We start from the raw sequence: 13,633 nt of genomic DNA on the forward strand, positions 1-13,633 counted from the left end.
TCATGATTGTTGTTGAATTAGATTGCGATCGTATCCGTGATTCAGAATACAACAAATGTATAGAGTTGTATTGACAATATTGACAGTCAAACACAATACATGAATGTGGGTTCAGAACTGGTGATCGTACAATGCATGATTACTAAGAGTGTACAAAGTGTAGATTCAACACTATAGTCTGATTGTGTGTCATATGATGATTGTTGTATATCAAACACGCAATGCAGTCAATGTGTAGTATCAACCAACTGAATATGCGACCATTGTATATCCCAAATCAAAGTCATTGCATGATGGATACGGTTGTAAATCAAAGCGTTTGCGGCCACACAACACTCCTGAAGGGTGCTTTTCAACATATCTGATCAAAGGGTCGTAAAAGCATCATCCAATCGACATGATCATCCAATTGATCAATATGATATTATGGATAGGGAGCATCATACTATGGTTTGATATTGGTTCATTACAAACAGTCAAATAACCCTGTATAATTGGTTAATCTAGAAGGGTTGGTTTGCTATACAAACCATACATACAATCGAGTAGGTTCAATTTCATAATCGATACCAATCTCAACACTACTTTTGTACTATTGTTTAAACCTATTGACCAGTCTGATGAAATTGGTTGATATTTTACTTGTATTGACTGCAGCAACCGTTAATGCAATACTGATACCGACTAATAACGATGGCTCACTCCAAGCATCAGGCACTTCCAGTCAAGCATCTGGCTCAACTGATGAACCCAATTCAGATACTTCGATCAAAACTGGCAAGAGATAATGGATGAACTTGATTTAAACCTTTCTGACCAAGACTGGCAAGAAATAATTAATGCAGCCAGCTCAAGTACTCCCAACCAAGACCAGCAACAACCAATAAATGTAGTTGATCCAAGTACTTCCAGGCGAGGTCGAAAACGACCAATTGATGAACTGGGTCCAAGTATTTCCGAACAAGATTGGAAAGCCATAATCGATAAACCCGATCCAGGCATTCCGGAAGACTGGCGAGATTTGATTGATGCAATCAATTCAAAAAATTACAGAGAATACTGGCAACAACCGATTGATCGATCTGGTCCAAGTACTTCCAGACAAGATCAGCGACAACCAATCGATGTAGTTGGTCCGAGCACTTCCAAACGAAGTCGGAGACAACCAATTGATCAGCCCAGTCCAATCACCTTTAGCCAAGTGTCTGGTTCAACTCATGAGCCCAACCCAAGCACTTTCAATCAAGGCCAGCAACAACAAACAGATGGAAACGATTCTGCCAATACTAGTTCAAATCAAGTGACTGAATTAAGCCGAAGAGATCAGATAACCCTTGATCGTATAAAGCAAAGACTTGTAGCGTTTAAAAAGGTACGAAAGGAAAACCATAAAAAACATCATGAGTATATAGCTCTTGGAATCAATCAAAAGTTAGCGTTAGCAATGGGAGAAGAGATATCCGAGTCAAGGCACAATCCAAACACTGAAGACCAATTGAAACAAGAATATGAAAAGGCAAGCAGAAAAGTGTATAATGTCAGACAACGATTGAAGGATCTTATGGCAAAACATGGTTTAAGATTTGAAGAACCGAATTAGGATTAATGATGTGTCGATGAATTTGATTTTGAATAAATTTAAACTTTTTGATGTTGATGTTTGTCGAGTATTGTGAATGGATCAACAACCATATCATTGATTGTATACTGTGTTTGGTATTACATCAACAGTTACTGGATTGTTGATTGATACATTGGCATGGCTTGTTCCATATACATCAATGACATGATAACAACCAGTGTTGGTTGTGACTATCAGTCATACTTGCAATCACTTGTCAGTTGCATGATACCACCAACTGATCATGTCGTGCATCGTACAACAAACGGAGCAATACACTTGTTGAAAGTCGGATGTAGATTGCGACATCGACTGGTTTGATATTGGTCAATTAGTGTTGTTTTATGACAGTTTACAATGTAATATATGCAGCATGGTATTGGTAGTGTCGTATTCGTGTAAAATGGACCACTGAATAACAGTGTTCATGACACTGACTGTTCATCACTATCCAACCCAATCTCACCATTTCAATCAATCTTGGTCAATGTTGATGATTTACACGCTACTTCATTATCCAATCTTGTCTGACATTATTATTGGCTTTAATCACATTTGGTTTGTACAACTGCCATGAGTTGTACTACCATTATCATTGTGTATCTGAACACCAAATATTCCAATACATCAATAATACCACAGTGTAAACAGTAATACAGTTGATCAGTATTGTGGCAAGACTTTTCATCCAAGTTTGTATTTGGAAATACTCGATGGTTTAATCACCACATACTATTTGTAATGCAATTGTCATTGATTTCATTCCAGTCCAGTCCAGTCCATCCGATTTATGATGATGTTTAGTAATTCATTACCATGTGTTGTAGTAAACTAACTTGTTTATTAAACCAAATCTACAACGATCACATTCAGAATATTAATTTACAGTATTTCTAAATGCATGTTTGATAACAATCCAATTTTGTTACAAAAAACTGATCAAAACAATACTAAAATGGAACAACTCGCTTGTGTGTTTTACAACAATCCAAACATGAACAATTCTTGGCAATTGTTGGACATTCGCATGAATGAAACTATCAAATCAAAATTTGATCAAAATTCAACTTTACTAATTTTATCAAACATGAAGTTGGATGATATCATGAAAGAGTTTATCAAACACCTGGAAGATTTGAAACTGTTAACAACGGATGATCAACTATATAAGGCTGAACAAACATGGGACAGACTGCTTGTATTGCTACTGGAGTTGAAAGAACAGAATTACAGTAAGTTTAATAGTCATTGTATTATTGATGAGTTCAAACCATTATTAACTTTGTGTTGGTTTGAAGTGACAGACTTTAAAGTTATAGTGCCTCGCTTACAGAGTATTGGACTGGAAGATATCGCAGCTGAGCATTTGGAGTATAATCGACCCAGTTTACAGGTATTCATATATTGTAACAATAATGGATTGCTGTTCATGACTAAACTAATCAACATGTGTTGTGTAGATCGAAGTAATGGAGTTTACTACAGTGTTTGCGAATATGGTATACAGTGATGATGATTTCAAAGTATCACAACGATTAAACAACCAACTCTCACAACTCATGCAATCACCAAACTGTCAAGTCAAAATAGCGGCAAGTCATGATTGGTATTGATCAAATGATTGTCATTCAACTTATCTAGTGTCAATATGCATATAGGCGATAAAAACATGCACAAAGTTGTTCAATTGTAGACGCTGGAGAGAGGAGTGTAAATTTGACATCAAGCCAATGGTTGAGATTATTGTTCACGATTCTGATCAAGAAATGCTCAGATTGTCGATTGACCTGTTTTCGACCGTTTGCAGTGAGATTGACGATCAAAATGTATGTTTACAATGATACAATATTGGATCAGTTTGTACAGTGTCATGCCATGTTTTGTTGATCTGATTGTATACTTGACATTGAACAATATCATTAGCTTGGCATCGTGTTGTCAAGACTCGTTTCACGACTGGAATCATCCGATGGTTCAGTTGCTGTTGGTTTTATCGAAAATCTTCGAGTCATGTATCGGAATATTCATCGTCATGACCGAGTAAAAGCAATGAAATGTGGCATCATTCCAGCACTGGTCAATACGCTCAGGTATGTGGTGTTATGCATGAATGTGTGTTCAGTCATCACCAATTGGTAAATTTGACATGGTTGGATTGACATGACATGAATACAGGAGTGTCGATCAAGCAGTGATTTGTGAAAGTATTGATACTATTGATAGTTTATGCAATGCTACAGATTGTGAAATGATTTCAGCCGAGTTGATAAGATCGGATTTGATTCAAACACTGAACGACTTGTGTATCAAACACAGCGACAACTTTGAACTAAAAACACGCATAATCAGCATGGCGGGATCAGTTGCATCCAAAATGCACGACTTTCCTGTATCGCTTGTACGATCGCTGGTTTTTGAGCAATTGACGATATCGATGTGTGATCTCCGCATGGGTTACTCTTTTCGCCTGTTTGGATATGTCAACGACATGATTCAGAAATCTACAAACAAGGCCGAGATGATCAAGGCGTTCCAAGAATATGGAATTGTGAACCAACTCAACACTATTTATTCACGTAGAGATATAAATCTGTATGGTTATAATGGTATTGTAAAACTACTCAAAACACTTGTTGATTTTGCCGACAATCATCCAGACAGTTCAATACGTACCGAGTTGGAACAAGGCGGGATATTTGAAAATCTAACGGCTATTGTACAATCGGATACTACTCACTACAGAGACAAAATGGTTGCTGAGCAGATCATTGAAGTGTGTTTCCAGCATCGGGTTCAGACTGCTAGTTCGAGCATTCAGCCATACGATGACAATGCCGAAATTGATATGAAATCTGGAATGGCCGGATATCCATATAAACAGGTACGCACACTTGTCGAGATGCGGTATATCCAGTATCTGCAATCTATACTTTGCAAACCCATGTGGTGGATCGATATCACAAACCAGCATATTGTGGAGCAATGGAGGGCTGACTCACTCGGTCAGAATATATCACCATCAACATTTAATCTTGCATTGGAACAACTCGAGGTTTTTGTCAAACAGCTTGTTTGTAATGGCAGTGATGGATTGGGCACGATTGTACCAGGACCTGTTGAACTGACGTATATACTGGACAATGGCATACCTGACAATGTACATACGCGATTGATGACAAATGTATCGGATATTGAACATGGATCAAATCACAACACTGGTCAAATGGTGCACAATCTGATTGATGCATCAATGTACAGTGTTGTATATGGACAAACGATGATTGTACCACTGAGTATACGACTCAAATACACCACAATGGTACCATGCGATATATTGTTATCGACTCGACTTGTTTCAGATACGCCCATCATTGACAGCAGTCCCAAGTTTATATCATGCAAGTTCCAATGGCTTCCGAGTGAATTCCGTGTCGAACAGGATGGCAGTGTGACCATCAACTCATACATCAACAATCTGAATCCGATATGGCATCGAGACATGTATAAATGCATTGCCAAAATATTCAAATGTTTTGTCCCGATGTTTGAAAGTCTGTTCAGAACGATGGATCCAATGTTCAAGTATATTAATATTCGCAATGGCACAAAGGGATATGAACCGTCAAGCCAGTCAGATCATGATGATATGGAACCAGACACTCGAGTCATTCGTCCCGTGTATGTACCAACACTTCCGGAACATTTCCAATCCAAATATGAATCAGCAAAGCCAGTGTCACTGCGTGGTCGTAATCTGCAAGTCATTGTCAAACTCACCAACATTCAACTGACACCATCCAAACCTAAATATGACGAGGGAAACTGGCACATTGAAGGTCCAACTAACGAATCGATTGTTGCAACTGGACTGTATTACTACGACGTGGAAAATATCACCACACCCAAACTCGATTTCCGCGAGGCTGTTGATTGTTTTTATCAAAGGGTATCAGATATGTATTGGAAAGATGTGTATGGTATTGATCGAGAATCACTACAGAATCAGTATATAGGATCGCTTGAAGTATCAAATGGTCGATGTGTAGTTTATCCCAATCGATACCAGCACAAGGAACAATCATTTGAACTTGCAGATCCAACTCAACCAGGACACTGCAAGATTCTGACATTTTTTGTAGTGAATCCATCTTGTCGGATTGTTTCGACTGCACATGTGGCTCCACAACAACCACAATGGTACAACTCGAGTCTTGACAAGACACCCATACCGCCTGAACTGTGGAATGATGCCACGCAGTATATTCAAGGTGTTCAATCACCAGCTGAAGCCAAACACTATCGAGATGAATTGACAAGTGACCGAACTCAAATCACAGCGGCATATAACAAGGACATATATGAACAGAAGTATAATCTTGGTCTTTGGTGATGGATTGTGAGGTTGTGATTTTACAACAATGAGTTGCAATGCCAGTCAGATCTATGCAATTAAATGGATCGAATAAATTGAATGTATCGAATCAATCATGTCAATCATGACAGTGATTGTTGATTATATTGACTGATTGTGTACAATTGATTGATACAAGTGATATGGATGCATCATTCGGTGTTGTTGAATCAGATCATTGCTTGATTCTGTCAATGTGATCAAATGGATTACTACAAAACTGGACATGCTCAAGTTGAATCAAGTATTGAATCGAGTATTGGATTGATATTTACACACAACCACAACCACAACCACAATTGCAATCAGCACAGTCTGAATATTAGACATTTGAACATCACGTATCGAGTTGTGGATAAATGCGAGTTGGCATATTGGACTGTTTTTGTAGTTTATTAATGATTTGATTCACGACTGTTTGAATTCAAGGCTCAATATGGATTACAACTGGATTGTCGTTGTTTCCATTTGGAATGCCAAATCTGTCAATGTGTTGATTGGTTGCTAGTCCATTGTCCAATCCATTGATCAGTAATTGTTCAAATCAAAGTTGTATCCGAGTCGAGTTGTCAATCAGGATACCATAACCTGACATCCAAACGATTATTCAAACGATTGTCCAAACCATCAATGATTGTCAGAATAAGCTTTACGACTCGACTGCAATAACCACCACAGTCATGGTCAGGTTAGTATGTTGATCCGTTTACAAAGTTCCAATACTGCAACAGATTCAACATACTCTTGAAAGTGCTGCACACCACATGGATCCAGCAAACCCACTGATGAATTGAACCAATCAATTGACCAATGACATGACTCGATATTGGACATCGAGTTGCACACAGTTGGTAAAAAGTCACCGACATGTTCAGATAGTCAAACCTTGACTACAGGTTGATATCATCACCCAACACACCAAATACAACACACAATCTGGACGACTACTGGATCATATTGTGGATATCAATCAACGGAGCTACTGGTTCCAAACAATCATGTACAATCATGTACAGTCATTACAGGACAATATGATACATTTCTGAATAGCATGTTGTAATCAACACGAGTGGAGTTGTGCAATAGACTTGTCATGGTTTACAATGGTTTGATATGAACATGATGGCTCGGACTCTATTCAGTCGGATCAACTCGACTACAATTGGTCGTGTATATTATGATTGACACGAACAATTGTAGTTGAACTCGAATACAGATTGACTGTTGAATCACAATGCGTGGTATCAGCAACATGATGTGATATATAGTGGAATGTATACGCTAACCTGACATGTGTCATGTAGTGTGTATTCGATCAATATGAGTATTAGCAATCAACAAGCCATACGATGTTTGTGTTCGAGTGATGGAGTGGAGTGGAATGAGTGCATCAATCCAGAATACGAGTCAATCATGACATATGATCATGATGTGTGATTGATACAACTATAGTGACAATCGATATTGATATAGTAATACCCAACATGCAATGCCAACACAACAGTTGCAAGTCACTGATCATCAATGTGACATTGTGATTGCAACATGAACTGCATTGTATTGATTCAGTTGATTGATTGAATTACTGGACAATATGCAGTGATGACTGATCGTGTCGAGTTGAATGCAGAGTATCACCAAACCACGACATGTTGAACATGTCAACCACAACACATATTGATGATCATCCAACAACTGAATGTCAGCTCAGTTGCATATAGTCTTGTTTAAACATGTACATATCTGTTCATATTTCAACACACTGACCCTTTTAGGGTGGATAAGGGTGTAAAACACAATCAACCATATGATACTCGAATGTATAGTCAAACAGTGGTTTAATCAATATTGCGGGTGATCATATAAGGAGTAACCCTTTAAAGTTTGAGATTGGTAGCAAATCATCACCAACCCTGATAATAAAGCCAATCCCTAAAACGGTCATCCAATATGCTTTTAATATTATCCATCCAATAATGGATATAAATACAATCCAGCCTTGCTTGTTGAATACCAATAATTACAACTTGCTCAACCAAGCCAATACAATGAAACTCGCAGTCACAATATTGGCATCAATCCTGGCCATCTGCTCGGTTACTACAGCCATCCCAGTCAATCCCAGTGCAGCTACAAGTGCTGAAACTAGCACTTCAACAGCTCAACCCACTGAAATTACAAGTACTGAATCTGAGTATCGGAAAATTTCTCATGAAGAAGCTACGGGTTTAGTTGATATCAGTCAATTTTCAGAGAATGATGCGAATTTGATTGAAGAATATCTACTAATGGATCAAAGATATGATGATATCAACAAACCGTATGACGTGGCCAATTTTGAAAGGCTTGACCAAGGAAAATTGGTGGAACAACTAACTGAACAAAAAGAGAAACTGTTACATAAACCTTATCAAGACGAGAATGATCCAATGTATCAAGAAGAGCTTGAAAATTCTAAATTGAAGCTTAAGAAAGCGCTAAGAGAACTCAAACGGATTGCAAAAAAGTGTGAGAGAATCGGTAACAGCCTTTATTACGCTACTTCGCAATTGAATTATAGCAGAGAAAATCTCGCAGAGCGCCTGTTCCAGAATGGCCCGAGTGGAACATCACTGAATTCTTATGTGGAATTTCTGGAATCAAATCGTGATTTTGTTGAAAAGATTTACGAATCTCTCACTCTTCAACTAAGCCAACAGTCAAAATCAGAGTAATCCTCTAATAATGGAAATAACCTTGGATCACGCTGAAATCGACCTAAAAATGAAGATTCATTCGATTGATCCGAATGCTAATCTGTATTGGTTTCGACTGACTCGATTGTATTTTTATTTGAATAAAATATGATACGATACAATTACCATTTGATATTATATCTGATCATTGTACACAGTCTTGTTGGCATGATATCATATTGTACATTGACACTTGTATTTCCAACACAATACAGTTGATTGTATATTGCATAGTTGTACACATTGATGATGCTGACATGCATGTGTGTATCGTGTCGATATGATATCGCTTGACATGCTGCAAGCGATTGTTTGAAACCACTATGCTTTTTGATTCAGTCATTAATACTTGCAAAGCGTTAGTCAATACTTTCATTCCAAATTACCAATTGATATGATGCTACACAAACAACAGATTCGTCGTGTTCAACACTACAAATACCTGAATGTTGTATTCCACAACCACTGTATCACACCATGTGACTGGAATATAATCAGGTTGCTGTATGCAATAGCATGTTGGTTGTGCCCGGTTCTTGCAAACCACCAACTCACAGTCAACTTTCAGACACGAATATTCTTGGCAGTCATTCTATTAATGATCATGTATGCACTGGATCTGGTTGGTGGTTGGTGGTAACTTGACCTGCATACACAGTCAACAGTCAACAACGGTGTGCGACACATATTGAATGCATGCAAATACATGACTGTCAATTTCTTGTTGTTGAAATGGGTTCAGATCACCATTAGCTCACTCACTCGTTGCACCGATGCGATTGCATGATCAACTGGACATCAACCAAACCACATTCGAATGCATATGTTCCAGTCATGTGCATGGTGTATTGATTGTCAACTCACAATGTCAACTCCAACACATTCCACCATGATTATGGTCACATCATACCATGCTGATGTATGTCGATCGGTATCACATTGCAACCAGTTATCATCCAATGACTGCAATGCAATACCGTGCATGTATTGTGACTGATACGCTGTGCACCATCAGCAAGTGTGCAACTGTCACTCGATATATCGACTCTGATATGCAACAACATGCTGTGTTTACCATGATCAGGTTTTTGATCAATCTTGGACTCATGATACATGATTTGTCATGTTGGATCGTGTGGATGTGTCATGGACTGCAATTTAGTTGCAGACACACATATGTTGGACATTGACTGATGCATACTGTGCAATGACTGATCAGTGCGAGTGTAATTGCACACTTGGTGGTATTGTGCATTATGGTTGTTTGACAATGTATGAATGCTGGATTAGTCGGTTATATGCAATCCATTTGAATCAATCTATTTGGACAAACACTCGATGTAACTGACAACAATGGGTTGTCAGCCATGTGGTGCTGATACTTGAGTTGGACCAATCACAGAATACTGACTGTTCGATGAGTCGAGTTTGTGCTGGTAGCATACCAATGGTAACAAACACAACTCTGGCATCATCACTGAGACCACCATACATGAGTTTACCAATAAACTTGTAGCACCAACAGCATATGCTTGTACGATTACAGCCTGTTTTCATGAGATCATTTCATTTATTGAGTTGATGATAGTCGAGTAGATACTAATAGTTGATTGATATTACAGCCATATTGACTTGAATAGACCACCAAATAACAGTGTCGGTGTGTGATAAACAGTCAGTGTCATGAACTGATTGACAATACAGTGATATTGTTGGTGGTGATTGGCATGAAAACAACAGTTGCATTATTGACATGTGTCATGATTGTTGTTGAGCCAGATTGCGATTGTATCCGTGATTCAGAATACAATAGAAACGACAAACGCCGGTTCAAGACTATTTCAGTTCAAAATCATAGTTTGTGAGCATCATATCATCGACACTGTTTATAATAATTCATAATGTATATTGACTCAACCGTCAATGTCAAGTACAAAACTACAACCAATATTCAGCATTGTTTATTCCAAACCAACAGTCAATTACTGCAAGATAGTGTTCAACTCTACATGAATGCGATTGTATACCATTTTGGTTTCAGCTGTAAATTTGAGCTATTTCGATTTGTTCAAACTTTGTTTCTAATCTGTGCGATTTGTTGTGGATTCAGCACAAAGGTGAACAAATCTGGTATTTCTACTCGAGATACTGGAGTGTCTTGATTGAATGCACTTTAACAAAGCAGTCAATACTCTGCTGTTTTGTTGGATCACATCAATTGACATACTCTTGGATATTCGTGGCTAGTTTACTGTGTTGTATTTGTTAGACATTGATTGTGATCTAGTTGGATGTCACGGATAGCAACAATCGACATGACAGTGGACACTATTGGACATGTACACTGCAATGTGACTATCAGCAACCATCACCATCAGTGTGTATCATGTGTTTAAAAAGTACTCGCATGCATTGGATTCAACACCACATTTGTGATCGGGTTTGATTTGTATTGTATTGGTGGTGTTGTATTGCATATACCAGTAGATTGTGTGTTGATTTGAATGACATGATCATCCATTGTGGTTCATGTATCACGATGACAATCTGACCTGTTGACACGGCCAGTTTGTTGAACGACCTGCCAATCTCCAATTCAATTATAGTACAACGTCACTTATTCGGTGTAGCAGCAACAGCTTACCGAGTTTGATGTTGATCATGTTGTGACACAATCAGCAGTGTTTGATGTATACAGTCTACATTAACCTAAAATTACTGTGCAGTCATACCAATGGAAAAGTCATGGTTTTGAAATACTGCAGCAACAGGCTGTTTGATGCTGTTGTGTCCGAGTGATCAAATACATGACCAATTGAACAATCAGTCAAATATTTGGTATACAGTGACTGTATATGCTGTAGTAATGGATTGTAGATGTGATGATAACTATCCATAATCAGAGTGACAATTTGACACTACCTAATCACTGGATACATGACCGTAATTGGAGAGATCAACGTAGCATACTACCGAAGTTGATTTTTCATATTAACAGTGGTGCTTGTATATTAATCCACCCTATATGGTGTTTCCAGCTTTATTCACCCTACACGGCGTACTTTTTGTTTTCTGTGGTCATTCATTTGAAAAGTGCTGATTGTCGCCCTTGAAGCTGCCGTCGTTATAAAACGGCAATCATCTACCGGATTTAAAGCTTTTCGTTACACTACTCGATGCAATGTTGATTACTCTAGAATGCGTTCTACTTGCGTTACAAGCGGTTGCTGCAGTTCGACTTGCATTAGATTCACCAACTGGAATTGACAGTCAATCAAACAATAGGCTATCAAAACGATCACCCGTTCAATTGAATGGTGGTAATGTTAGAAAATGTTTCAAGATAAAACTCAATGCTAATGGAGTTGATGTATGTATCATGTCATGCATTGTAGTTTGATATCAATTTGTACCACGTTGAATCAATCTCACACTTGTTTAAAATAGTTGAATTTACTAGTCGATTCAGATATCTCTGATATAGTCATACCACTTTCTAGTTCAAGCAACGATCTAGGTTTGGCTATACAAAGTATTCCAGGTGGGGAACTCGTTACTATAAAGTACAAAGGCGATGAGTATAATGGAGTTACATCCACAGCCGTTGTGACGATTCCGGGTACCGAAATAACTGGCGTCAATTTACCAGTAATAGAAATTGAAAAAAAGTCGGCAGATATAGTTGGTATTGGTGAAATAATTGATCAAGGTGTATTTGGATTTGGCTATCCTTTGCTGTCAAGTCATGATTCACGAGTTCCTGCGATGGATGCTTTGTACAATTATGGTGTCATTCCTAAAAACGAGATTAGTATTCAACTATGTCCGTATGACATGCATCCAGAAAGTTTCATCAATATAGGAAACACGGATATAACTCCAAGATGCGAAACGGATGGAAACAGTGTTGCATGGATAAACTCACCATCGAACGATCATTTTACTGTCAACATCAAGAGTGTACTAATCAATGACAAACCAGTGGATTTGCCCGAGGAATTCCAGGAAGTTGTGGAAAATGGACGTACTCTGTATTCATATCTACATACATGCTTTTTACATATGCGTTTTCCTCAAACAGTCGTAACAGCTTTGATCAATGCTATCCTTGATAGTAATGCGATCACTATCACAAGTAGTATGTTTAGGGACCACCGATTTGACAAAAAAATAATTAAAAGGAAATTACAGAGGAATCGTTTCATGCCCAAATCCAAATATAATGTCGATTGGGACAGGATGCCGACAATTACAATTAAAATGCATGCTCAAACCCCCGTAACTGTTGACAATCAAGATTCAGTTGTAACGATCAAATTGGGTTCTAGAAGCTATATACAGAGATATGATTCTGAAGATTGCAAGTATTTGACAATTGTATGTAATGTGTTGTTTGATTAACCTGACTAATATAATGTTGAATTATAGTTAGATTTACTGTAGAAGTTGGTCCAAATGACAAAGCAATTCTTGGTACATCATTTATAGACCGGCTTACAGTGACATTTGATCGACAAAATGAACGCGTTGGATTTGGTCCTGGATGTGGATGCGAAGTCATGACTAGCGGATATCCTATTATTTCAAACGGTCATGGAGTGCTCTGGCCATTATCACAGTAAGTGTTTGATATTGATGTGTGAATATGTCGATTGATATACTGATCATGAATTTGATGCATAGTGTTAGATTGCCTGAACAACCAAGTACTTCAAGTTCAGGTGACACATCTACTCTCGGGAGATCGTTGCGACTTGGTAGTACTTTTCGTGGTAGTATTCGTCGTGGTAGTAAGCAGTCAAAGCTTAATTATGAGAAATTTGAGGGCTGAATAGATATAGTAATAAAACTGGTTATTTGTTGAAT

At 38.0% G+C, this 13,633-nt stretch overlaps 4 protein-coding genes across 4 annotated transcripts; all 4 read left to right on the forward strand.

Annotated features, from left to right (window-relative positions):
• Positions 1-787: 787 nt before the first annotated feature.
• On the forward strand, positions 788-1,600 carry BATDEDRAFT_91267 (uncharacterized protein; the record flags this gene model as incomplete). The annotated part of the gene is made up of 1 exon (XM_006681421.1): positions 788-1,600. One exon carries the CDS (start codon positions 788-790, stop codon positions 1,598-1,600), a length of 813 nt encoding a protein of 270 aa, XP_006681484.1.
• Positions 1,601-4,937: 3,337 nt separating this feature from the next.
• On the forward strand, positions 4,938-6,011 carry BATDEDRAFT_13568 (uncharacterized protein; the record flags this gene model as incomplete). The annotated part of the gene is made up of 1 exon (XM_006681265.1): positions 4,938-6,011. The coding sequence occupies one exon, from the start codon at positions 4,938-4,940 to the stop codon at positions 6,009-6,011; it is 1,074 nt and encodes a 357-aa protein (XP_006681328.1).
• Positions 6,012-8,080: 2,069 nt separating this feature from the next.
• On the forward strand, positions 8,081-8,746 carry BATDEDRAFT_27099 (uncharacterized protein; the record flags this gene model as incomplete). The annotated part of the gene is made up of 1 exon (XM_006681315.1): positions 8,081-8,746. The coding sequence occupies one exon, from the start codon at positions 8,081-8,083 to the stop codon at positions 8,744-8,746; it is 666 nt and encodes a 221-aa protein (XP_006681378.1).
• A 3,202-nt stretch (positions 8,747-11,948) lies between these two features.
• Positions 11,949-13,598, forward strand: BATDEDRAFT_91075 (uncharacterized protein; the record flags this gene model as incomplete). The annotated part of the gene is made up of 4 exons (XM_006681422.1): positions 11,949-12,137; positions 12,215-12,905; positions 13,196-13,385; positions 13,451-13,598. 4 exons carry the CDS (start codon positions 11,949-11,951, stop codon positions 13,596-13,598), a joined length of 1,218 nt encoding a protein of 405 aa, XP_006681485.1.
• Positions 13,599-13,633: the final 35 nt, after the last annotated feature.

Source organism: Batrachochytrium dendrobatidis (genome assembly GCF_000203795.2).
Source record: "Batrachochytrium dendrobatidis JAM81 unplaced genomic scaffold BATDEscaffold_12, whole genome shotgun sequence".
NCBI classification, from domain to species: Eukaryota; Fungi; Chytridiomycota; class Chytridiomycetes; order Rhizophydiales; genus Batrachochytrium; species Batrachochytrium dendrobatidis.